Genomic DNA, 25,120 nt, shown 5'->3' on the forward strand with positions numbered 1-25,120 from the left:
CACTTATGGGGTTTTTGTGCTCACTTCTGGGGTTTTGTGCTCATTTATGGGGTTTTGTGCACACGTGGGGTCTAGGCACATGCGTGTGGGTCTGTGCGCACACATGGGGTTTTGTGCGTGCCAGGGGGGCTGTGCACACACACAGGGGGGCTGTGCACACTTATGGGGTTTTGTACACACTTATGGGGTTTTGTGCACACTTCTGGGGTTTTGTGCACGGGTTGGGGTCCATACACCCATGGGTGTCCGTGCACCCGTGTGCAGGTGCTGGCGGCGTCTCGGGGGTGCCCCCTCACACCCTCTCCAAACCGAGGGTCCCCACCCGCGCCCCCCCATACGACCCCCGGGTGCTGCCCTTGTAGGGACCGGGGACAGAGCCGGGGTCACCCCACAAACCTCCCAGCGCCCCGGGAGCCGCCGTGCCGGGGTGCCGGTGCCGGTACCGGTGACCTTGGCGAGCCGGGCGCCCTGCGCAGCGCCGGGAGCCGGGGCAGGGCCGGGCCGGGCTCCCGGTGCCGCCCCCTGCGCGGAGCCGCACCGGCAGCACCGGCAGCACCGGAGCTCTCCCGGCCCCCCCCCGGCACCGGGCACCGGGCACGGGAGCCGCGGAGCCACGGTGAGTGCCGGAGAGGGAGGGGGGGGGGGGGGGCCGGGACCACCCCCCTATCAAGCCCCCACCCCCGGTACCGGGACCCTTCTGCCGGTGGGAACCGGGATTTGGGGTGTAGGGGGGTGTAGGGGGGGGGGGTCGGAGCGGTGCCCCCCCCTCCCAGCTCTGCGCTGCCCGCCCCCGGTTCCCGGTGTCCCGCAGCCCCGGCGCTGTCGCCGCAGTGCCCCGCACTGCAACACTGCACCGGGACCGCCGCCGGGGGGGGCACGGGGGGGGGACAGGGGATGCCCGACCCCTACCCGGCCCCAGGACCCTCGGGGGGGGGGCCGGGACACACGGCCCGGTGCCACCGCCCCCCAACCGCGCACCCTCCCCAGCCCCCTGCGCCCTGCGCGGGGGTCGCAGCCCCTCGGCGTGGGGGGTGGGGGGCAAATTTGGGGCACGGCGGGGAGCGGGGATCGCAGCCCCCCCCCGGGCACCCCATGGGGGGACAGAGTCCTCGTTCCCCAAGCGGGATTTGGGGTTGTTCCCAAAAAAAGGGGGCTGCAGGGCTCGGTGGGCGGTGGGGAGGATGGGGGGGGGCTCGGGCAGCCGCTGCCCCCCTCCCGCGCCATCAGTTCAGTTTCCAGATGTGCCGGCGCTGCCATAAATAACTCAAGAGATCCAGCCCGCAGCGTGTGCCATGAAATATTCATCCCGGCTGTAACTGAGCGGGTGAAGCGGAGTTCAGCGCCGATGCAGCCCTTGGGGGGGGCCCTGCGGGGTGGGGGACGCTCGGCGGGGTGGGGGCTATGCAGGGTCTGGGCACTTGGGGTGGGTGGGGGTCCCTGGGGCTCTTCTATGCGGGGTGTGGGGTGGGGACCAGTTGGGACTGGGGGCTCTGATCTGCTGCTCTCCCAGCCTCTACCCCCAAACTGGGGGTGCTGGGGGGTGCTGAGGGGTTTGGTTCTCCCCCCCCCAGATGCGCCCCCGAGGGTCCTGGGCCGCTGGCCCAGCCGTGCTGCTGCTCCTGGTGGGCGTCCTCGCCTCCGACACGCCGCCCAGCCCCCGGGGACGGAAGAAGGTGGTCCACGTCATGGGTGAGTGGCCTCGTGGGGGGGTGCAGCAGGGTGCCAGGGTGGCCCCCCCCCTCCACAGGAGCCTGCAGCCTTCGGGGTGTTGGGTTTAGCGTTCATTAAAGCACAATGGAGCTGCCCACGTGGTCCGCAAAGCCCCCCAAAAGAGGGGAATTCCACCCCAAAAAGGTGCTCCCCACACCTCCATGTGCCCCCTGACCCTGTTGTCCCCACCGTGGCTCTTTCCCACTGTGCAGGGTTAAACTCTGTGCCTCCGGGGCAGGTTTGGGGACGGGGAGGGCGCTGAGCTCGGTGTCCCTTGCAGAGGGGGACAGCGGGGCCGTGGTGGTGCAGACGGCCCCGGGGAAGGTGGTGACGCACCGGGGCGGCACCATCATCCTGCCCTGCCGCTACCACTACGACGTCTCGGCCCACGACCCCGATGAGATCCGCCTCAAGTGGACCAAGGTGACGGAGCCGATGGCCTTCGTCGACGTCTTCGTGGCCCTGGGGAAGGCGCGGCGGGCGTTCGGCAGCTACCGCGGGCGCACGGCCCTACAGGAGGACGGCTTCGGGGACGCCTCGCTCATCATCCGCAACGTCACCCTGCAGGACTACGGCCGCTACGAGTGCGAGGTCACCAACGAGCTCGAGGACGACACCGGCATGGTCAAGCTGGACCTTGAAGGTAGTTGCACGGCACCGGCCCTTTTGGGGCATGGCGACAAGGGGGGGACCCCGAGTGGCCCCATGGCATCCTCAGTGGGATGGCCAGGACACCGTTCCCAGCGCTGCGTCCCCGAGCTGAGCTTTACGGCCGCTTGTTTTTTCCCAGCGTGTGCCGTGTTTTATTGCATCTGTTATTGGCTTTTATTGTTGCTCCAGGTTTACGCGCTGGCAGCTCGTAAATGGCAGAGACAGATAGCGGCACGGCCTCATAAAGCACCGGGGGTCCGGGACGCGTGGCAGCCTCGGTGCCGCACGTGGCTCTGAGCTGAACGGCGGCCCCGCTGCCTGTCGGGATGGGCTGAGACATTCTGGGGGTGCTGAGAAAAGGATTAAAGCTTTTTTTAGGGGTTCGGGAGGCACAGCCACGCTGCTTGGGTTGGTGCGCACTCGCTGCGGGGACACCGGGGTTCGGTCCCATGCGGGCACCACCGTTGCCCCATGCCCCACAGCACCGGGCTGCTCCGTAACGCACCGCCCTGATGCAGCTGCCCCCTTGGTTGGGTGCAAGGGGGGGACCCCAGGGTGATTCCCACACGCCCCAGCCCTGCTCGACGCCCTCCCCCCAGGTGTGATCTTCCCCTACCACCCGCGCCTGGGCCGCTACACCCTGAACTTCCACGAGGCGCAGCAGGCGTGCCTGCAGCAGGACGGCATCCTGGCCTCGCACGACCAACTGCACCAGGCCTGGCTGGAGGGCATGGACTGGTGCAACGCGGGCTGGCTGGAGGACGGCTCGGTGCAGTACCCCATCTCCCGGCCGCGGGAGGAGTGCGGCCGCAAGGACACGCCGGTGGGGGTGCGCAATTACGGCTACCGGCACAAGGAGAGCGAGCACTACGACGCCTTCTGCTTCACCTCCAACCTCAACGGTAAAGGGTGCCGGGGAAACTGAGGCACTTCTCCACTTTTTAGCTGGATGGGAGGTCTTTTCCCAGCACCGTGGTGGTGGTTCCCCATGGAGGGAAGGGGTTGTCCCTCTCCTATCCCCCTTCCACTCTGGTGCTGGGGTCCTGCCGGGTGCTGCCCAGCATCTCAGCCCCAGTTGAGAGCAGGAATTGGCTGCACGTCCCTGCCCAGGGCTCCCCAACTCATCAAGAAGGTTTTAGTGCTGGGAACCCTCCTCAGGGATCAGGACCCATCCACGTGCCCCTGTCACCGGCCAAGCTGGGGCACCCGGTCCCGGCCAGGCTCCTGTATTCCCCGGGCAGGAGCAGGGGACGGAGGTAATTGCAGCAGCAAATGGCCCGGGTGATGGATGAGGCCGGGGCCATGCAAGACAGATCGGAGCCAGGAGGGCTCTGGGGCTGTGTAAATTCCTCCCGGCTGGCAGGGCAGCACGGAGGGGGGGCTCTGCGGATGTTTATTTAATGGTGGCAGGCAGGATAAATAGCGGGCGTAATCGCCACCAGGAGCCAGCGCCGGCCGCCACCACGCAGCCCCCATAAATCTGCCCCCTCCAAGGTGCCGGCTGCTCTCCTCCTCCATCGCCTTCAACTGGGGGGGGGTGAGGGCAGAAAGGGGGTGTCCTGGCTCCCCATAAAGATGGATGTGATGCTGAGCAGCCCACCCTGAGCCCCCCTTCCCCGTCTCCCACCCATCGGGTACCAGACGCTGCGCCCCAGCCTGGTCCCCACCACGGACAAGCCCCTCTTTTATTCCACCCCCCCCCTTGTAGGCAAAGTTTATTTCCTGAAGACGTACCGCAAGCTGAGCTACGCCGAGGCGGTGCAAGCCTGCAAGAACAACGGGGCGGCCGTGGCCAAGGTGGGGCAGCTCTACGCCGCCTGGAAAATCCAGCTGCTGGACCGCTGCGAGGCCGGCTGGCTGGAGGACGGCAGCATCCGCTACCCCATCGTCAACCCAAGGGCTCGCTGCGGCGGCCGGGAGCCCGGCGTGCGTAACCTGGGCTTCCCAGACAAAAAGTACAAGCTTTTCGGGGTGTACTGCTTCAAAAAGGCTGGAGAGGCTGCCCCCGAGAAGGAGCAGGGCGGGGGGCACCCCAACCGCGTGTGATGCGGCTCCCCAAACGGGGCACCCAGCCCCGCGTGGCTGCGGAGCATCCTCGGACTCTGCTGGGAGCCCCCCCCAACCCGGGGTTGTGGCTCTGCACATTGAACTGGAAGAGCCCGGGTGGTGGCAGCGCCTGCTCCGCTGTCACCAAAGCCCAGCGATGCTTGGGGAAAAAAAAACTGAGGCACCGGGAGGGGAAAGCGCTGAGCCACCCGGGCAGGAGGCGCGCGCTCGGAGCCGGTGCCAGCTCCCCAGCCCACCTGCAGTTATCGCTTAGAAATCAGCGCATTGCATGTGCAAAAAGCCTGGCAGGAGCAAAGCAGGACCGGGTTTTCCAGCTCCGCGCTGCCGCCGGGGCTGCGCAGAGCCAAACCCAGCCTTGGGGACGCCACAGGTCATGTCCCCAAAATCGTGTCGCCGGTGCAGGCTGAGCCACGCACCCGCAGCGCCTGCTCGGGGCTGGGCGCTGCAGCCTCTCGCCTTCGCGCTTGGCTTAGAGCAGAAGCGGCCGTGGCCACCAGATGCCCACAGGCACTGGCCCAGGCCCCGGACCCGGCCGGGTGCCGGCTCCAAATTTCGTGCAGCCCCAGGTGCTGCGAGCTGGACTTAGGTGAAATAAAAGCTTCGGCTGCTTTCGAGAGCTGAGCCAGGCTCCCGTGTGTCCTTCTACTAGGGGCTGCCGGAGAGGGGCCTGGAGGGGCAGCGTGGGCGCAGGAGGAACCCCCGGGGGGCTCTGAGCCATGGGACTGCGCTCACCCCATGCTCCCCCCTGACTGCTCCTGATTTCTGTCCTTATTTGAAGCCCCGCTGACCCCGGCCCCACCACTCCCTCCTCCCAGCTGGAGCTGAGCACGCTTTGAGGCTTCCCCAGGAGCATCCCAGCTGTGGCATCCCTACAGATTTATCGGGACCGGCCCCAAGCGAGCAGGGGGAGCAGTTCCAAGGCACCACGGTGCCGGCACCAACCCGTGAGCCCCCGCGGGGACAGCAGGGCACAAACAGGGGACGGGGACCCCGCAGTCCCCCATGCCGGAGGGGGCTCAGCAGCCGCGTGGGGCTTCCCCTGCGCCAAGCCCAGCTGAGCACAGCCCATCCATCACCTTTACAACCTCCCAGCACTGATGAAAATAAATTGCTGCTGGAAGGTGACACTCCTGGCCACCGGGACCCCCAGGAGGGGAGCACGGGGCAGGGGGGCCACCGGAGCCCCCAGGTGACGGCTGTCACCCGCTGACGGATGGCAGCCGGGGCGGTGGCACAAACCCTGCACCCGTGGCTAACGCAGGCAGCGCCCCGATGAATTCATCAGGCTCACCGCCGGCGTGACTCATGAGCAGGGCTGGCGAAACGAGCTGGCGGAGAAGGAATGCTTCAAATTTTGTCTGCTCCAAATTAATTTAGGGGGGGCAAAAGGAAGCAGATGGAGAGCGCCCGTACCGCGCGCCGGGTCCCGGCCAAGTCAAGCCGCTTTGGAGGGACCGTCCCCGGGGTCCCCGCTCCTCCGGGAGCCAAGGGAAGTGGAGGGTGGGGGCCACTGAACTGTTAAAAAAATTTATTAAAATGTCCAGCAGTACAGAAACGCAGAGAGTCAGAAATGCCACGGAGGAGGAGAGGGGGGGAGAAAGGGAACGGGACACGGCAGTCACGTCGCAAACAGCAGAGATCAGAAAGCGCCGTACACACACACACACGCCAACTCCAACGGGGAACTGACAATGAACGGAAAAGGGAAAATCCAACCCCAAAACCAGCCGGGAGGGCCCTGCTGCGGGGTAACCCCGCGAGCCGGGGCAGGAACAGGGACGGGGACCCCTTGCCAGGCGTGGGGACGCCCCGAGGGCAGGAAGACGGGGAGGCTGTTAAAAAACTGGAGCCATCCAAGGGGATGCGATGGCCAAGGGGCAGTTGGGGTGATGGGTGGGGGGCTGCTGCATGACCCCCTCCCCCCAGAAAACCTGGTGGAGGGGACCAGACCCCAGCAGGGGGCAATCAGCCAGCTGCAGAACAGCCCCCCCAGGGCTCCACGGGGATTTGGGGGTCCCCGTGCGGGGCTGGGGGCTCGACCTTGGGGTGCGGGCACGGCCCCGCGGGGTCGAGGACTGAGCGTGGGGCATGCGGGGAGGGCTGGGGACGCACACGCTGCCGCCCCCGCCGGATCCTATTCCCTACGGGGCCGGGCATCCTAGGAGCTAAAGCAAAGGGGGGGGGCGAGGAGGTTATAAAAGAGGGAAGGGGGTCGGGTGGGAGGGAAGGGGGTCGGGAAACGTCACCACGTCCCATCCCAGAGACGGCTGGTCCCGGGGCGCCCGCGGGGGCCCTTGTGCTTGCTGCTCCCCCCCCTCCCCCCGCCCCCCCCAGGCTCTAGAAGTAGTGGCCCTCCTCCATCCAGTCCAGCCGGAGGTGCTTGCGGTGTTTTCGCCGCTCCTTGCGGGGTTTGTGGTGGTGGTGCTGGTGGTGGGGGTGGCTGTGGCGGTGCCGGTGGTGCCGCCGCGCCCGGTGCGACCGCCTGGCTAACGGGGGGCAAAGAGCAGAGGGGGCCGGGGGGGGGGGGTCAGGGAGCCCCCAAACCCACAAACCATTCCCAAACCCCCCCTCCCACCCCCCCCCAGGCCCCCACTAACGTTTTGTGCAGAGGATTTTGGGCCGGTCCCACTTGCCGTTGCTGTGGCACTTGATGGTGGGGATGTGGCGCTGGGCGAAGCCCTCCTCGCACTGGTAGCGCACGCTCGAGTGGATGCTGTACTTCTCCTTCTTCTTCCCCACGACGAAGGCGTTCTCCACCTCCGGCGGGGGCCCACACAGCACTGGGGGTGGGGGGGGACACAGACCCTTCATCAGCCACCACCCGGATCCCAACCACCGGGAGGGGGACGTGGGGACACCCTCCACACGCCGCCGGTTCCGCGAGACCGAGCGGCGGCGACGGCTTCGTTACAGAGCCCGTCCATCGAGGGGGGGGGGTTCCTCTGCCAGATTTGCAGCGAGGTGTTCCCGAGGATTTACAGAGGTAATTAACGGCCTTATCGGGGCGAGCGCATCGTTACGCGCGGCCGGGTGGGAGAGGGAGGCGCGCTCCTCCGGCTCGCAGCGAACAGCTGGAGGTTAATATAACTTTCAAGATAAGGAATGAGAACTTAATAGTTTTAACGGCGGCAAATTAAGCAAATTAAAGTGGAGAGGGAAGAATTAACCGTGGGGAAAAAAAATATATATAACGGAGATTAAGGGGAGCTGCTCGGGTTTTCCTCGGTGAGGGGCTGGGAGGTTTCCTGAGGATGAGGAGGTGCCTGGAGGCTGAAGGGTGGGGATGGGGATGGGGATGGTGGGGGCCATGGGATGGGGATGTGGGATGGGGATGGAGGATGAGGATGAAGGATGGGGATGAAGGATGGGGATGATGGGGGTCATGGGATGGAGATGCTGGGACGGGGATGTGGGATGAGGATAAAGGATGAGGATGAAGGATGGGGATGAAGGATGGGGATGATGGGGGACATGGGTTGGGGATACGGGATGAGGATGAGGATAAAGGATGAGGATGGAGGATGGGGATGAAGGATGGGGATGATGGGGGTCATGGGATGGGGATGTTGGGGGTCATGGGATGGGGATGCGGGATGGGGATGTGGGATGAGGATGGAGGATGGGGATGAAGGATGGGGATGATGGGGGCCATGGGATGGAGATGTTGGGGGTCACGGGATGGAAATGCTGGGATGGGGACACTGGGAGTCATGGGATGAGGATGGAGGATGGGGATGCTGGGCTGGGGCTGGGGCTGCAGGACGGGGACCCTGGGGCCGCCCCCATCCCTCCTGTCTCGTACCCGTGCCTTTCTTGCAGATGTAGGGCAGGTTGTAGTTGCAGGGCACGTCGTTCCACTTGCCGATCTCGTGGGACACCAGCACCACGCAGTCCTCGCCGCCCGCGAAGAAATTGTCGGGTTGGTTCTCCCTCCAGTTCTCGTATTGCTGGTGGGAGACGGGGGGGGGTGATGAGAGCACCCACACCCCGCACCCCACACCCTGCGCCCCAGCAGGAGCCACCTCCGTGGGCCTCACCAGCCCGGTGTTGTCCGTCCACTGGAAGTCCTGCTCCACGATCCTGTCATTGAGCCCGATCCAGGTGTTTTCGTGCCCAAAACCTGGAGAGAAAGGGGTGAGGGGGGGGGTCCCCAACCACCCACACCCACGGAGGTGAGGAGCACCCAGGGGTGCCGGTGCCTGGAAAGCTCCAGGAGCTCTCCAGGCTGCAGGGTCCATGGCTGGAGAGTGATGGGATCCTCCTGCTAGGGCACGAGGGACATGGGGACCTGTGCGGGCACCCAGGGGACCCTCTCCTCACCCACTGCCCCCTCCAGACCCCGAGCCCCAACAGCCTCAGCGTGGCATGGAAATGACCCAAACTGGAAACGTGGGGAGCAGCCCCAGCATCGCAGGGAGTGCTGAGCACTGGGATGGGGTCAGCCCCGTCCCTGGGGGGTCCCCCTGTCCCCCGTCCTCCCCCCAAAACCCCGTACTGTTGATGAAGCCGTGCTCCTCCTGCGAGTGGATGCTGGTGAGGTGCCCGGCGCGGCGGCGGCAGTCCCGCTCCGCGTCCTCCCAGGAGCGCCGGCGGGCGAAGTAGCGGTAGCAGTGGCCCTGGAACTTGTGCCAGTTGTGGTCGCAGCCCTCCGTGTCTGCGGGGACATGGGGACACCGGGGACTGGGGACAGCCCCCAGCACCCCGGGGTGCACGGAGGCGCTCCCCACTGCAGGGGGAGAGGCTCCTGGGTCCCCATAGGGGCAGGGGTTTGGATGGTTTGGATTTGGCCAGCGATGCTGCCCACGGGGGTGGGACGAGGGGGCTGCCCCGTGCCGCTCATTCCCCACCTTTCTCGCAGCGGCTGCCCCCGTAGCTGGGCAGGCAGAGGCAGACGAAGGAGTTGACCTCGTCGATGCAGGTGCCGCCGTTCTGGCAGGGGCTCGACAGGCAGTCGTCGATGTCTGCGGGGACAGCGGGGGGCTTTGGGCACTCCAAGACCCCCGGCACCCCCCTGCCCATGCCAACCCCACCAGCAGCACGGGCACGGCACAGGGGACACACTCACCGATCTCGCAGTTCTCCCCGGTGAAGCCCTGGGCACAGCTGCAGCTGCAGACGGAGCCGTTGGCACGGCACGTCCCGCCGTGCAGGCACGGGTTGTTCTGGCACGGATCGGACGGAGCTGCGGGGTAGGAGCAGGTGCCATCACGGGGGGCACCCCGGTGCTTCGCCCCCACCCACCCCATTGCCCCCATGGTGCTGCACCAAGCACCGGGACGCCCACCCAGCCCCATCACCAGCCCCAGCTCCTTGCTGGCAGCGTGGGGACAGCGCAAACCCAGTCCTGGCCCTGCCCCAGAGCCTTGGCACATGGACCACGGCGACTTTTCCACCTCTCCGTGGCTCTAAATCTCCTGTATTTTTGTTCCATATATACATATTTTTTTCCCAGACACTACCAGGCTGTGTACGCTCACCGCCCCTCACCGGGAGCTGCCTCGCTAGCGATTATTATTAGCGACTGCAAATATTAAATATTTAGGAGGACGCTTTCCTGGCTCGTGTTAATAGCTCAGCGAGCTTTGAGAAACCCCGGCTGAACCTGTCACGGGCACAAAGCGAGCACCGAAGTCCCCCGAGGATCCCTCTGGCTTGGATAAACCCCCTGCCTTCAACCCGACCCCATGGGAGCGCACCGCACCGTGCCCAGCGTCCCCAGCACCCCGTGGCACCGTGCTCACCGTGCCGGCTGGCGTTGCCGGTGCCCGTCCAAGCCAGCAGCTCCCTCTCCTCCAGCAGGGGCTCCTCGCCGCTCCCGCTGTCAGCATCCAGCAGCGGGGCCCCCCCAGGCCCCCCAGTTGTGGACGGCTCGAAGAGCGGCTCTGCGCTCGGGGACCCGGGCACCTCCGGCACCCATGGGTGGGGAGTGGGGGATGATGGCCAAGGGGTGTCGGTGGGAGCTGGTGGGTGGGTTTCCAGGGTGGGGGGGTCTTCCCTCTTTGCCTCCCCTGAGGTGTCCTCCTCGCTAGGGCTGGGGGGCTGCCGGGGGGCTGGGGGGTGCAGGAGATGCTCGGCTCCCTCCAGCTCCGGCGCCGTGGGGCTCAAGGGTCGTGGGGCACCCGTGGACCCGTCCTCTGCCTCCCCCGTGCCCTCCGTTGGCCACTCGGAGCCACCCCGTGGGGTCACCTCGGTGGCTGTGGGTGAAGGCGAGGGGATGTCCCCTGCCAGGGGGGTGACGGCTGCTTCGTCCCTCGGCTCAGCCGTCCCTGTCCCCGCATCCCCGTACCCGGCTGGGTGCTCGTGGCCAGCTTCAGCCCCCATTTCGGGTGTCCCCTGGGGAGCTGTGGGGCTCGGCCCGCCCTGATGGGGATGGGGATGGGGAGAAGCCGCCACCGTGGTGCCCGGGAGCCCCATGGGCAGGTGGAGGAAGGTCACTGCCTTCCTCTGCCTCTCCAGTGAGCCTTCCCCCAGGGCCCCGCTGCCATCTCCGCCGGGCTGCGGGGACGTTTCGGGGAAATCGGCCACCAGCGGGGCTGGGGGCAGCGGGGGCCGTGCTGGGATGGGGTCACCGTCCTCCTTGGGAGGGGTGTCCCCAGAGAAGTCCTCGGTGGCATCCGCAGGCAGCCAGGGGGAGTCACCGCGGGCACTGGGGCCATGGGGCGGTGACCCCTCCGTGGTGACATCCTGGTGGTCGGAAGCACCGTGGGGAGCCACGGGGGTGGGTGGTGACGGTGGCAGGGATGTCCGTGCAGCCCCCCCAGGACCACGCGGGGCCGTGCGGGGGCTCCACTGGGGAGAATCCCTCGGTGATGGGGGCACCGGGGCAGTGGCCGGTGCCAGCAGCTCTGCAAGAGATGGCACAAGGTGGGGGTCCCCTGGGCTGGAGCACCCCAAGGCCACTGCCACCACCCTCCCCCTGCACCCCCCCCCCCAAGCATCACTTACTGTGGCCGATCTCATCCTCCACCTCGTTGGAGAGGGGGTAGGGACCCCCCCCAGGGGGGCTCTCAGCACCGGTGTGGGCGATGCTCCACGTCTCCACCGCGTTGGCTGCAGCCCCCTTCACCTCCAGGGCCAGGATGGGGGCGTTGGTGACTGTCCCCGCTGGGTCCCCGGCCCCTGTAGGGTCCCCGGCCACTGTGGGGTCCCCAGACACTGTGGGATCTCCAGACACCGGGGGGTCCTCGGTCACTGGGGGGTCCTCGGTCACCGGGGGGTCCTCGGTCACCGGGGGGTCCCAGCTCTGCCGCTGCAGCTGGAAGTAGCGCCCGTTCAGCCCGGAGTAGCTGCTCCGTCTGGGGGCACGTGAGCTGCCCAGCGGGGTGCTGGGGGTCTCTGCTGCCGTGCCAGGGACTGTCCCCAAGCCAGGCGATGCCGTCGGTGAGCTGGTGACCTCCTGGGCTGGGCTTTGGGACCGTGGCAGCAGAGCGATGGGGGGCTCCTCGGGGCCGGGGGCTTCTTGAACTGGTGGTGCTGGGCTGCTGCCGGCCAGATCCTGCTGGGTGCTCCCTGGCGCCTGGTCCACCACGTTGAGGGCTTCGTCCTCGTGGGGCCACACCAGCGAGGAGGTGGTGGCCGGCAGCAGGGCCGTGCCGTTGGCCCCGGGGATGTCACCGCGCCACGCTGCTGCGCTGCTGCTCACCGCCCGCAGCTGCTCATCCTCATCCTCCCCCGGCCCCGCAGCCCCCGGTTGCGGCAGGAGGCCGACGCGTGGGGTGTCCCCAGAGGTGGCCGGGTCCTCGCGCTCCTCCGCGTGCTCCACCAGCACGTTGTCACTGCCCGGCGGGTCGGGAGTGGGCAGCTCCTGCTCCTTCTGCCCCGCGTGCGCTGCGGTGAAATCACCGGCATCCGGCGCGTCCGCTGTGGGGAGGAGGACCGGGGGTGGGCTGGGTGCCTGGGACACGAGTGGGGACCCGGTGGTGGCACCACAGCCCCTCTCCGTTACCTTTGTAGCAGTAAGCATCAAATTTGGAGGCCGGCTGGGGGAAGCCGGTGCGGTTGGGGAACTGGTAGAGGGTCCTGACGCCCGAGGCCTCGCCGCCGCATTTCCTGCGGGGGACCCTGATGGGGTAGCGGACGCTGCCGTCCGCCAGCCAGCCGGGGTCGCACTGGTCCAGGCCATCACGCCAGGCCAGGTAGAGCTGCCCGGTGGTGGCCAACGAAGCCCCCCGAGCACGGCAGTGCCTCCGGGCCCCCTGCAAGGTGAAGCGCCCCGGTGCCGTGGCGTAAAACACCTTCCCTGCAAGAGAGTGGAGCTCGTTGGAAAGCCGTCACCATCCCCAAGGGTGGCACCGAGCGTGCCAAGCGAAGTCCCCCGGCACGTGCCCGCCACCACGGTGCCGCTTGCCTTGCAGCTCCCGTGCGTAGCAGTAGACATCGTACACTTCCCCGGGCTCCCTCTGGCCGTAGCTGCGGACACCGGGGAGGCTGTTGCGGTCCCCGTAGCAGCCGGGCCGGGACAGCGTGATGGGGTACCTGCGGGAGAGGGGCACGAGGGGGATGCTCAGCTCCGTGGGTGCCCACGGCAAGGGGCGCCCGCACCGTGCGCTTACCGCACGCTCTGGTCAGCCAGCCAGCCCGCGTCGCAGTTGTCGTAGCCATCCTCGAAGGCAGCCTGGAGGTGCTGGGGCGAGGCGATGACGGCCGAATTGTCCAGGCAGGCACGCTGGGCGGCAGCGAAGGTCAGCGCGTAGCGCTCCCCCGCCGGGCGGTAGTGGAAGACGACGCCTGGAAGGAGAGCGGGTGGCACGGCTCGCACGGGGGGCGCAGTGCGCGTGGCGTGCGCTGGGTGCGTGAGGTGAACTGCGTGCAGAAGGGGTGTGGGGCACATGGGCTGCGTGGCTTGGATGGGGTGCATGGCTTATAGAGGGTGCATGGCTTGTAGGGTGTGCATGGCTTGTAGGGTGTGCACGGCTTGTAGGGTGTGCACGGCTTATATGGTGTGCAGGGCTTTTTTAGGGCACATGGGGTGCACAGCTTGGATAGGGTGCATGGCACGCATGGCTCACACGAGGAGCACAGAGCGTACAGGGTACAGATGTGGGTTATGGGGCTTGTACGGGGCACAGAGCTTGCACGGTGTGCACGGCTCACACAGGGCGCACGGTGCGCACGGCTCGCATGGTGTGCATGGCTCACGAAGTGTGCACGGCTCACACCAGCACCCCGAAACGCGCAGCACGCTGCCCCGCGACACTCACCCGTCACCTCGAGGGGCAGCAGGTCCTGCTCATCGTCGATGCCGGCCACCACCTCGCAGCGGTACAGCCCCGCGTCGCTGGCGCGGGCGGCGCGCAGCAGCAACGTGGCGTTGGAGCGGTCGCGGGGGTAGCCGGGCAGCGCCACCCGACCCTCGTAGGCTTTCACCACCTTCACCGCGTTGTCCTTGGCCACCAGGATGGGGACGTCCTCCCTCTGGCCGGTGGCCGAGCGCACCTTGCTCCATTTGACGCGGGGAGGGTCGGGGGGCTCGTTGGGCCCCAGCGAGGCGGAGGGATGGAGTAGGAAGAGGCAGGGCAGGGCCACGGGCTCCCCCAGCCCCACGCGCACAGCCTGGTGCTGCACCCGGTTGATGTGGATCACCTTCCCATCGTCCTGGGAGCCTGCGGGGAGAGGCGCCCAGATACCACGGGGATGGGCTCTGGGGCTGCTGGAGGGGTTTGTCCATAGCGTTGGGGGGAGCTGGGGGGGGACGGGAGGGCACTGTAGGGTCTTGTCCCATCCCTGCCCTGCAATTTGGTGGCACCTGACCCCACTGGGGGAAAGCCACCCGCCCCCAAACTGGGATAAAGCACGGTAGAGATGAAGACCTCCTCTTCTTCCTCCTTTTCCCGCAGTAATCCTGCCCCCCCCCGGGCACCCTCCCACAAATCCTATAATTCTCAGAAAGCCCCAAGCGCTGCCCTCCCTGCTGGGGGTGGGGACGGTGGTGGATGCTCCCCGCAGAGCCAAGCTGGCTGGGGACTGCCACTAATCCCAGTGAGGACCCCCCCCCGGGCGCCTTCCCCCACCCTATTCCCACCCCATTGCAGCCACAAAGCTTCACCCCGAGCCCCTCACTCCTTCGGGATTCCAGAAGTCCCCAAATCCCCCAGGATCTGGATGTCACCGTGCCCCCGCCATGTGGGATGAGGACACGGGGTGGGCAGAAAGGATCCGTGGGGGGCAGCTCGGCGGAGGGGGGTGCCGAGCCAGCAGGATTAAGGGTTTAAAGTCTCGCCCAGCACGAGGGGGGGATCACGGCCACCTGGGGGGGGCTTTTCCCTTGCTAATCCGGGGCATCGCACGGGCACGCCGGAGCCTGCAGACCCAGCCCCCTCCTGGAGCCGGTTGTTCTTCGCCCTAACCATTCATTAGTGCTGGTAGTTCATTAGTTGTGTCTGTTTCCTCTTATTAGCTAATTATCCCCAGCTACTTCGCGCCGCCGGCTCCTTGCTCTTCACCCACTGCCCCTGCAGCAGATCCTGAGGGTGGCAGGATCTGGCCCCCCCGGGGGGGCCACTTACCCAGCACGGCGATGGGGAGCAGGGAGAGCCCGAGCAGGATCCAGCAGCCGGCATCCCCCATCACCTGGACCATCCTTGACCTGCAACGAGAGCGGGGTCGGATTCTCACCCCTCCCCATTTACCCAACAGCTCGCCACCGGGCCCCAAACCACCAAAATCACGGTGACACCGACCCCCCCGGGAGGAGCAGGATTAGCCCCCGTTAGCAGGAGAGCACAAAGAGTTTGGTTTCGCTGCCGGTGCCATCCCGGTGCCATCCCTGCGCCTCCGCTACGGGGGCACGGGTAAGCCCCGGGGTCCTGCGGGCTCCCCCCAGCCTGGCCGTGCAGGATGCGGCCCCATTAACATGCAGCGGATGCCTCCGGCTGCCGGAGCCGGTGTGGAGCATAAAACCGACAACGCCGCTCGCCCAAAAGCTCCCATCCGTCTGCTTCACTGCAGCACCGATCGGTATTTTCTAAATCATTCGGTCCCCGGTTTGGGAGGGATGCTCAGCACCCCCCCGGGCTCTGACACCTGGGATGGGGACCGCCTGGTTTTGGGGACACGGTTCCTCGACCCCCTTGAGCTGTGGCTTTCAGCTCAGCCCGCGGCTTCCCCGCTCCCCGATGCTCCATTTTCCAGCCCTTGATTCCTCCCCCTGTCCCTTCTGCTTTTATGGGACGAAAATAGAAATCAAGAGTGAAACGGCAAGAAAAAAAAAGGAGACCCCCTGCGTTCAGCGCTGGAAAACGGCCTTTTGGGGGGGGGAGGCACAGAGCTGGGTTTTATTTCACCTGTTCTACAGAAGAAAGCATTTGCAGCCCCGGCAGCTGTCCCTTCCCTTTAGCACAGCTCCGGGGGGGGCTTTCTGCCTCCGAAACCTGCCGCTAATAAAAGCCGAGGGGGTCGCCTGGCCCCCAGCGTGGCTCCGCACCGTGCCCTAGCGTATCTGCAGGAGGGAAGGATGCGGCCGGGGATGGCCTCTGCGGCTCGCTGCAAAGTCGAGGACAGCTCTGGGATGCTCGGAGAGCAGCAGGACTTAAGGCCTGGGGGGGGTTTTGTTCTCCGGGAAGGAAATCCCAGTGAAATCCCAGCCCCGCTGGAAACCAGCGCTCAACTTTCCCCTGATTTCCCACTACAGGAAAAAAAAAAATATTTAAGTGACTTGGCATGCCCGGGCGCTGGGGTTTCCAGCTCCTCCCCATTGAGATGCAAATCCTGCCTTTCTCAGCTCTCCCAGCACAAACCCTCGGTGCCGGGTGCAGGACAGGGGAACCCCGGGGTGGGGATGGAGCGGTGGGTGCAGGACGTGGGTGCTGGCTGCAGGGTCGGGGTACCCGGGAGATGCAGCACTGGGCACCACACTCACACACATCCCTGGGCTTTGCATCACCCACTGTCCATTTTTTTGGCCTTTTCACCCCCGATTTCCCTTTTTTCTTCCCTCAACACTCATCCCTGCAACTTCCAGGCCACGCCGGGGTGGCCGCACGGATCCGGAGCCGAAGGGACCCGGCGGAGAGCCCGACGAGCGGCGTCCACGTGCCAGCGTATAAATACTCCACTAAGCTCTGCGCTGTTTACCCAGAGCCGCCGTGCTGGAGATGGGTCCTCGCTGAGCAAACGCGGCCCACGCCGCTGGGTAAACATTCAATATTTTATTTAAATGTTAAACAGGGAAGTTGCTCTTTGGATGCGCAGCCGCCCGCCGGGCTTGGACGGGCGGACGGATGGCACCGCGGTCCCACGGCCGTCCCCAGGCTGGCAGCAGCGGGTGCAGGACCCCGTGCACGCAGCAGCGAAGGGGCTGCCTGGCTGTCAGAGTCCCTGACATCAGCATTTCTGCAGGTTTTGCTTTCGCAGCAGTGGCAGCACGGTGCTGGGAGGGGACGGCAGCACCCGCTGCCTCCCTGGGGACCCCAGCCCGTGGCGAGGGCGCACGGCCCCAGCTGGCCGCTGCCACCCCGACCCTCTGAGAGCACGGGGACTGCGTCCCTCTGGCACTGTGACTCTGCTCCAAGAAGGAAGACAAAGGGAGGACCCCCCCGTGTCCCCAGGGCCCGTGGTTGACACCGCTCTCAGCCCGAAAAGTTGATCCCAAGGTCAGGGGAAGCAGCAGCGCAGCCTCCAGCGCTGCCGGTGCCAACTCCATGCGCAGCCCCCACCACGCGCCCTGCAGGGACTCCCCAGGAGAGGGGACATCAGGGACAGCGGGGACAAAACAGAGCCTGGGCACAGCCAACATTCCCCCTCCCCAAATTCATTTTCTCCCCCTTATGATGTCCCCAGCTCGGGGACCGCATCCTCGGTGCCTCGTTAATTACGGGGCCGTCTCCCTCCCACCTCCTCCTGATCCCCTAACCCCCAGCACGGCCGCTGGGGGAGGATTTGGCACGGGGGCTGTGGGTTCAGCCGGGTGTCACCGCACTGTCCTCGGCCACAGCTGGCGGTGACACCAAGGCACGGAGGGTGGCACGGAGAGGTGGCGGCAGCCGTGCCACCGCGTCCCCGCAGGCTGAGCGGTGCAGGCGCTGCGGGTGGCCGCAGGCGGGGCGATGCCACGGGCTCGTGGCACGGTGACACTCGTGGTGCCACGTGGCTGGGCCCTCTCGGGGACAAGGGAATTGTCCCCGTGCCCTACACGGCCCGGCACCTGCCGCAAACCGGGCAAAAAAGCCGAAGGAACGGCAGATGAGAGAAATTTAAAATAACGCCGGTGCAAAGCCGCCCCCCCAAGCCGGGCGAACATTTTCACATCTGTCACTAGCTGTCACCACATGAATAATTCATCCGCCTCATGAATATGCAAAGCCGGGGCTGGTGATTAGCTTCAGCTGAAACCTAGCTTAATTCCTCCCAGGCCACCGGGTGCCGGGCTGACCCTGCCACTTTTTGGGGGCATTTTCTCGTCCCACCCCGAGCCGTGGGGCTGGGCAGGGGGCAGCCGGGGGGCTGCGGACCTCGGGGTCCCTGCGGAGCAGAGGGGACACTGAGGGGGACACGTGCTCAAGGGCTCTGCCATCCCCATGGGCTGCAGCAGGATGGGGGCACCCCCAGTTTTGGGGACCCCCCAAGCCTTGGGGGTGCCCCCAGCCCTGTGCCACCTGCAGCCGTGGTGCTGGCGCTGTGACCTCTGCTGTCCCCATGGGTGACCGTGGTCCCCAGCACCATCAGGGCACCGTGGAGCATTCGGCACCCAGCCACCAAAGCTGTCACCTCCCCGTGGGGCCGATCCTGCCCCCTGCAACCCCCCCCATGTCCCCACATCCCTCCTGGCGGGGACGGGGGGCGAGCACCCAGGGCCCCCGCAGGGCTGCGCGGCCACGGCAGGAGCCCGGCAGCGGGGCTGGCTCCGCGTCCCCTCCTCTCTGCCCACAACAAAGGAATTCTGCAAAGCGCGCTGCCGTCACATCTCGCAGGCAACGTGATGCTCCCGCTCCCCCCCCCCAGCCTGCGAGAATAAATTAGCACCTCGGCAAACTGTGATCCTGGCCAATATGGGCCCTTTGCTGGGTGCGATTTTTATTAGGCAGACAGTCTGCAGCCTTTATTTTAGATTTCGCTCTTATTTTTATTATTATTTTTTTTCCCACCCACCACCTTCCCCCCCCCCAAGCTTTTTGTCTCTCCCTGGGAGGCTGAGTGCCCGTCACAGGAGCCCCAAAGCTCACTCAGAGTCACGGCAAACCCCAGCCCTATAGCGGGCTCGGCCACACGCCAGCAAGCGGCCCCAAAAGCAGCACCAGCACCAAAGCAAAAAGCAGGGAGGCTGGAGGGTGCAGGATGCGGCCAGAGGGCCTGGCCCAGGGCTGGGCCTCCAGCACCTTCCTGCCCACAAAACACCGGGTGTGCCAGGGTCCTGGGGAGCCCCCGAGCACCCCAAAGCCCTCGCTGGTCCCCACACACGCATCCATCCTTCCTGGCATCCCGCCGGCCATCCCAGCCTCACCGTGCAGCTGGGGGATGCGGGCTGGGACTCATCCTGCCCACGGTGCCGAGCCCCCGCTGTGTCACCAGCCCTGCCTGGTCCCCAGCAGCTGGGGGGGACACTGGGGACACCGCGTCCGGAAACTTTCCGGCTCCCTCCCTGATGAGGAAACCCCGGTGGCACCAACGGGGACCGGGCAGGGTGAAGGGACCACGGCGCCACCGGGTCCAGCATCACAGGGAGGGGACCCCCAGCACCTGCCACCCTCCCCGTTGTCCCTTTTCTCCTCTCCCTGCCACCACCTCGCTGCCAGCACGCTCCAGCCCTGCCTGTCCTACCGGCCTCAGCCCTGGTGTCCCCAAGCCCCCGTCAGCACCGGTGTCCCCAGCCTCAGAGCCCTGGTCTCTGTGTCCTGGTGTCCCCAGTGTCCCCCCCACGCTGGTGTCCCAGTGGTGTCCCCACAATCCCAGTGGTGCCAGCCCTATTGTCCCCCAACCACACTCCTGCTGCCCCCCAGCCGGTGTGCCCCCCCCATCCCCAGTGTCCCCCTCCCCAGTGTCCCCATCCCTCTGTCGCACCGCGCCCCCTCTCCAACCCCCCTCATCCCTTCCCACCCCGGTGTCCCCCGCCCCAAACCCGTTGTCCCCAACCCAGTGCCCGCACCCCGGAGCCGTGACAGCCGCCTTGTCCCCACCGTGTCCCCAGCTCGGATCCGTCCCTCCCGTCCCCTAACGGTGCCCCCCGTTCCCGTTCCCTTTCCCCGTTCCCATCCCGGTGCGCTCCCACCGCGCGGCACCGGGCACCGCAGCGGGGGCGCGGCGCGGGCGGTGCCGGTGCCGGTACCGGTAGGGATACCGAGACCGCTGCCGGTACCGTGCCGTACCACTGCCGGTACCGCTGCCGGTGCCGGTGCCGCACGTACCTGGGGGCCGTGCTCACGGAGCGCAGGGGATCATCGCCGCCGGAGGAGCCCCGCACCGAGCTCCCCGCCGGCACCGGGGGCTTAAAAACCGGGGAGCGGAGGGAGAAAGGGAGGGGGGGGCAACGGGTCGGGGTCCCCCGGAGGGGGCCGAGCCGGGCCGGGCCGGGCCAATCGCGGCTGGCGGCAGGCGCGGCCCCCCCGCCGGTGCCGCCGGTGCCGCCCGCCCGCACCTGCCCGCAGCGGCGGCGAACCCCGCGCCCGCTCCGCGCCCCGCCGCGCTGCCGGGCGCAGGGCGAGGGGCGGCCGCGCATGCGTCTCCGCCTCCCCCCCCCCCCCCCATAAACCGGGGCCGCCCCCCCCCCCCCCCCGGAGGGGCCGCCCCCTCCCCCGAGAGCGGAGCCGCCCCCCCGCCCCCCCCCCGCCGCCGCGCCGCAGCCCCCCCGCCAGCCGAGGATGGAGAGGGTTTTTGGGGAGGGGGTCCCGGTGGTGGGGAGCACCCCTGGACCTCTGCCCCCCCCGTTTTTCCCCCCTCTGGCACCGCACCCCCGGCATCCCTGCGCTGGCACCCGGTGGGTTTTAGGGTGTTGGTAAAGTGGGGGGGGGGCATCCTCCAGCCCCTCTGCACCCCAAAATCACTGCTCGGCCCTGAACCCCCCCTCCCATGTGCTGCGCACCCCGCCCCAGCCCTGCACGAGGACCCACTGTCTCTGGGGATTTTTTTTGGGGGGGGTACAGTTGAAGGGCACTTTCCCTGCTCCCCCCTAAATCCCTGCCAAGCTGTGCGGGCTGCATCCAGCCCCCCCCACACACACCCCCCCATATGGCCCCGCATCGGGTGGGAGATGCTGCGGATGCGGGAGGATGCTGAGGATGCAGGAAGGAAGGTGCTGAGGGCGGACAAAGCCTGGGAAAAACCCCAATAAAGCAGGAGAGATGCTCGGAAGCTGCGATGCCAGAAGTCACCCCCAACATAGGGGAAAACTGTCACCGAGCTGGAGGGGAGGAGGGGGGGGGCACCTTTTTTTTTCCTTTTTTCCCCCCCTGAACCTGCCGGCCTGAATGGAGAAAGCCGCCCTGTCTCCTGCCATTTGGCAGCGGGCGCGGAGATGGGCGCCCTTTCTCTTCCTCATCTATAGGATGGGCCCGCGGAAACCCGAGAGCAAAGTTCTCATTTCCGACTCCATTGTGCAGGACTTCGAGGCCCCGGGTGCCGCTTCCTGCCTTTTGTGAGCCCCTGCCACAGAGCCCTTCTGTTCCCCTCCTTTCTGCCAGCTGCAGCTGGCGGCCCCGGCCCCAAAAGGTGCCCGGGCGCAGGGGGGAAGGCGGCAGGGGTTAACGGCCCCGTGGTGTTTGCCAAGCGGCACCGGGGACAAGGACCCGGTGCTGTCACCGTGCTGTCCCCGCTTGCCGAGCAGCCAGGTGTTGGGTGGTGCCACCCTGCAGGTCTCCAATTCATTGTCTTGGGGGAAAGGGCACCCATGGGTGCAGCGTCTTGCTCCGTCTCCGTGTCCCCAGAGCGGCTGGCGGCACGCGGGGTGACCCGGCATGGGGACGGGGGTGAGCACAGATGGTCAAGCTCAAGGCCACCCCGCTGGCAATACTCAGCAGGACGAGGCCAGCTCCAAAATGCTCACCCAGCACCAGCTCAGCACCATTTGGGGTGAGGATGGCCTTGGTCCCGCACCCATGGCAAGCCCCACACCCCCCCCTCCGCATTTCACAGCCCACCCAGGGACAGCGCCGCTTCTTCCCCTCTCCCAGCTGGGAACTAACAGCAGCAGCACACCCCTGGGGGGGGAGGATTTCTCCCCAAACCCCCCCATTCTGCCCCACAGGATGGCTGCGCAGGAGCCCAGCGAGGACCGAGCCCCGTGGGCAGCCCCGGCCCCGCGGCCGAAACGCCGCCGGCCATTTGTCTTGCTGAGCGAAGGTGCCGGCAGTGAGTTATCGGAGCTCTCCTCTCGAGTGGAGATAAATGTCATAACAGACACCAGCCAGCGCGGCTTATGGATGAGGATTTAATAGACACCGCTCCCCCCGCGCTCCTCCCCGCACTGGCAGCTGCTCCGTGCCCGGGGAGCGCAGCCCACGGCGGGACGGCATCGGGGACCGGCTGCTCCACCAGCTCGGGGCTGCTCCCTCCAGCCGGTCCCCAAGGGCAGGAGGTGAATTTGTGGGGTTCCCCTGGGCTGCAGCCAAGACCGATGTCCCTTTGTGCCCATCTCCTCCCATCCGGCCTGGAAGGATGGGTTTTGAGACGCAGCTCCACGTGGCACGGAGGGATGGCCCCAATTCCCCATCATTTTTGGGGAAAGGGATTTGGGGTCGGATTTGGGGTTCCCCAGCTGCAGCAGCAGCTCATCCTCGTCCTCTGCCCTGTCCCACACCGCACGTCCAGCCTGGATGGGCACCGACAGCTCTGCCCCGAGCTGCTCCCATCTGCCCAACGGGGTCCCCGCTGCGTCCCATGTCCCCAACCACACCAGGGACAGGCTGGGTGCCCCCCGGCATGGTGGCACTTGGGTCCCTCTGCTCCTTGGTCCCGCTCTGCTTCGTCCCCAGCCCCGTCCAGTTTTGCACCGACGAAGAGAGCAGGGACCAGGAGCGCCTTTTTGAGCCGGAACGATGGGTTTCTGGCGAAATCCTGCAGCAGTGTTGCCGTGACGACCCTCCCGCAGTTTCCATCCAAAGATGTTTTCCTTTGTTGTGACAGGGATGCGGGGAGGGCGCCGGGGAGGCGGCCGCGGGCGTGCGGGTGCACGACGGGGGCGAGGGGCTCCTGCCACCAAAGGCCAGGACCTGGCGCTGCCCCTGGGGACACCAGCACGGCACCGGCGTTGGGGCAACCCCATGGCAGAGCCCCCCGCTCAACTACGGCCCCGTAGGACGGCGAAGGGATCAGGAGCCACACATGGCATGAGTTTGGGAGGTCTCAGCCGGGTGTACGTCCTGCTGAGGACCACAACAGAGGGGATGTGGCCAAGCCAGAGCCCGGCCGTGTCCCTTGGGGTGCGCGTGGGGACCCCGTCCCGCGCCCCGGCGAGCCGCTTGTTATTCCGCTCAGGTCCGCCTCCGGCTAATGAAGCCCGTTCCAGGAGAGCTGCCACATTCACTGGGAGAACGGCTCCATAATGAGGCCCCTGCCACCGCAGCTGGGGCCAGCGCTCGGGGCACTGGCACGGGGACAGGCAGCAGGACGGATGGATGGACGGATGGATGGATGGACGGACGGCTCTGTGGGGCTGGGATGCCGGGAGAGCCACAGCCGGTGCCTGGCCTTGGTGAAAATGCTGCTGTGATGTCGGGGCTGGGGCTGGAATAGGGCAGGACGCCCCAATCCAGGGGCTGATCCGGATGAGACCCAGAGCTGGTGCCATGGAGTCGCCTCCATGCTGTCCCCAAACCCTGCAGCTCGCCCCAGTTTCTCCCAGTAGCGTCCCCACTTTTGGGCCAAACTGCCCCATGCCCTGAGCCGGGCAGGGTGACAAGGGCACGGAGGGGACCGCGGGCTGGGGGCCACCGTGGGTGCCATGCCCGGGGATGGGGGACCCTGCCCTGGCCAAGCACAACTTCACTGCGAACCCACTGGCAGGATGAATTGATTTTATTTTCTGTTTCCATGGCAACTGCCTCTTTCCCTTCCCCCTTCGGCCTGCCGGCAGCCCAGACCCGCTCCTGCGCCCTCCCCGGCGAGCACCCGGCCCCCAAAGGAGACTCAAGGGACATCAGGGCCGTGACCCAGCCTGGTCCCCTCCTCCGGGGACCCCCCGGGGTGGCAGCACCACCAGCTCCGAATCCACAGAGGGGGCCAAATCCTGCACCTCTGCCCCGGCTGCAGCATGGGGGGGATTTGGGGGAGCAGAGAGCAGGTCTGGGCACGTGTCCCCCCCCCAGGTCCAGGGGACATTCCCCCCTCTTCATCCTCTTTCTGGCACCCGCAGTAACCAGCAGCAGGGCTGGACGCGGCGCTGCTTTATTAGCCCTGGTGGTAATTGCCCCCCTGGTCCTGCCCACGTGGGTACGCTGAGCAGCATGCCCATTAGCAGAGCCAGGCTCGTTAACGGCACCGGGCTCGTTAGTGGCACCTCATCCCCGACACCTGCTCCCGGCTGATGTGTCACCTCTCGGGCAGCAGCCCCGTGGCGCTGAGGGGCCCCGTGGGCGCTCGGCACCCTTTGCTCCGGCCGGCAGGGTGCTCGCCAGGAGGTTCGTGGCCGGTTTTAACGAGATAACGCTAATTACATCCCTTCCTCTGCCTCCTCCCGGAGCAGTGCGCTCACCGCTGCCCTGCACGGCTCCTTCCCAAGCGCGCAGATGCCACCTCAGCACCAATTACCGACCCCGCAGCCATGCGGTGGAAGTCAGAGGTGCCAAATCTTGCCCTTCCCAGCCCCCTGGCCCCCAGCACCCCCCCGGCACGGCGGAGGGGATGAAGGCAGCGTCGCATCAACCCTGGGGAGAACAGGCAGGGCCCTGTGGCGGGCAGGGTGGCGGTGGCGCTGAATAGCGCCTGTGCCGCATTCACCGGTAATCCCCGGCGTTTACACGGAAGTGGAAATCAATCGCCGCAAGTAATTAACTGCAAAGGGCACAAAACCAGCTTCTTCTTCTTCGGAAGCAGCTCCCCGCGCCAGCCGGGGTTGCTCAGCAAAAACTCGCACGCTGCCACCCCGCCGCACAAAAGGCGCCGGCACCCGCTTCCTGCGCCGGGCCAGCACCCCACGGGGTGGCACAGGAGGGGGGGGGTCTCGCCTGGTGGGAGCGGGGTCTTGGCTCCGTGCCGGTGCCTGGTTTCTCATCTCAGCAGCTTTCTGTGAGCTTTTATAAAAGGCAAAATCCTCCCTTGGGGCGAGCCGAGCTGCTCAGGGCTATGGCAAAATATCCGCGCTACCCGCCCGGGCTGTTCTTCGAGAGCGAGGAGGGCGAAGAAGGATGAAGAACGCAGGGGACACGGGGTGCTGAGCAGGCAGAGATGGGGACAGGGTGGTGGCAGGGGGGTAGTCACCATCCTGATGCCTCCAAGGACAAGGGGGCTGCAGCGAGGCAGGGAGCAGCTCGGTGCACCCTGCTCGGAGCGGAGACGCTGCCGGGAAGATGCAGGTGGGAGGAGGCGTGGGCCGCGGTGGCAGAAATAGCAGACCTGTCCCCCACCGTGCGATTAGCCGAGTGACAATTAAGGCTCCCGTGTTCCTGACCCAATTTCTCAGGCAAAACTCGGGGAGGGAGGAGGAGGAAGGTGCAGCGTGCGTCACGCACGCACGCGTGTGCCTGCACGCGCCGTCATCGCGTGCACGCTCGTGCAAGGGCGCGCAGGTGTGGGTGTCCTCGGTGCCACCCATGTGCACGTGCACACG

At 66.7% G+C, this 25,120-nt stretch overlaps 2 protein-coding genes across 3 annotated transcripts; one reads left to right on the top strand and one right to left on the bottom strand.

Moving 5' to 3' along the window:
• The first annotated feature begins 507 nt into the window (after nucleotides 1-507).
• Nucleotides 508-5,049, top strand: HAPLN4 (hyaluronan and proteoglycan link protein 4). The gene is made up of 5 exons (XM_038169274.2): nucleotides 508-616; nucleotides 1,572-1,689; nucleotides 1,991-2,353; nucleotides 2,961-3,263; nucleotides 4,070-5,049. Exons 2-5 carry the CDS (start codon nucleotides 1,572-1,574, stop codon nucleotides 4,405-4,407), a joined length of 1,122 nt encoding a protein of 373 aa, XP_038025202.1. The 5' UTR covers nucleotides 508-616; the 3' UTR covers nucleotides 4,408-5,049.
• An 890-nt stretch (nucleotides 5,050-5,939) lies between these two features.
• Nucleotides 5,940-20,058, bottom strand: NCAN (neurocan). Of its 2 annotated transcripts, none has more exons than XM_038169272.2 (15): nucleotides 19,767-20,058; nucleotides 14,934-15,013; nucleotides 13,629-14,030; nucleotides 12,981-13,155; nucleotides 12,776-12,903; nucleotides 12,374-12,667; nucleotides 11,374-12,288; nucleotides 10,170-11,273; nucleotides 9,494-9,610; nucleotides 9,276-9,389; nucleotides 8,924-9,082; nucleotides 8,466-8,548; nucleotides 8,231-8,375; nucleotides 7,026-7,208; nucleotides 5,940-6,910 (listed from the first exon to the last, which is right to left on the bottom strand). In XM_038169272.2, exons 2-15 carry the CDS (start codon nucleotides 15,004-15,006, stop codon nucleotides 6,621-6,623), a joined length of 4,182 nt encoding a protein of 1,393 aa, XP_038025200.1. In that variant the 5' UTR covers nucleotides 15,007-15,013; nucleotides 19,767-20,058; the 3' UTR covers nucleotides 5,940-6,620. The 2 variants fall into 2 exon arrangements, with proteins under 2 accessions (XP_038025200.1, XP_038025201.1); XM_038169273.2 differs by having other exon boundaries at nucleotides 6,633-6,914; nucleotides 19,767-19,974.
• Nucleotides 20,059-25,120: the final 5,062 nt, after the last annotated feature.

This window comes from Anas platyrhynchos, chromosome 29, assembly GCF_047663525.1.
Source record: "Anas platyrhynchos isolate ZD024472 breed Pekin duck chromosome 29, IASCAAS_PekinDuck_T2T, whole genome shotgun sequence".
NCBI lineage: Eukaryota > Metazoa > Chordata > Aves > Anseriformes > Anatidae > Anas > Anas platyrhynchos.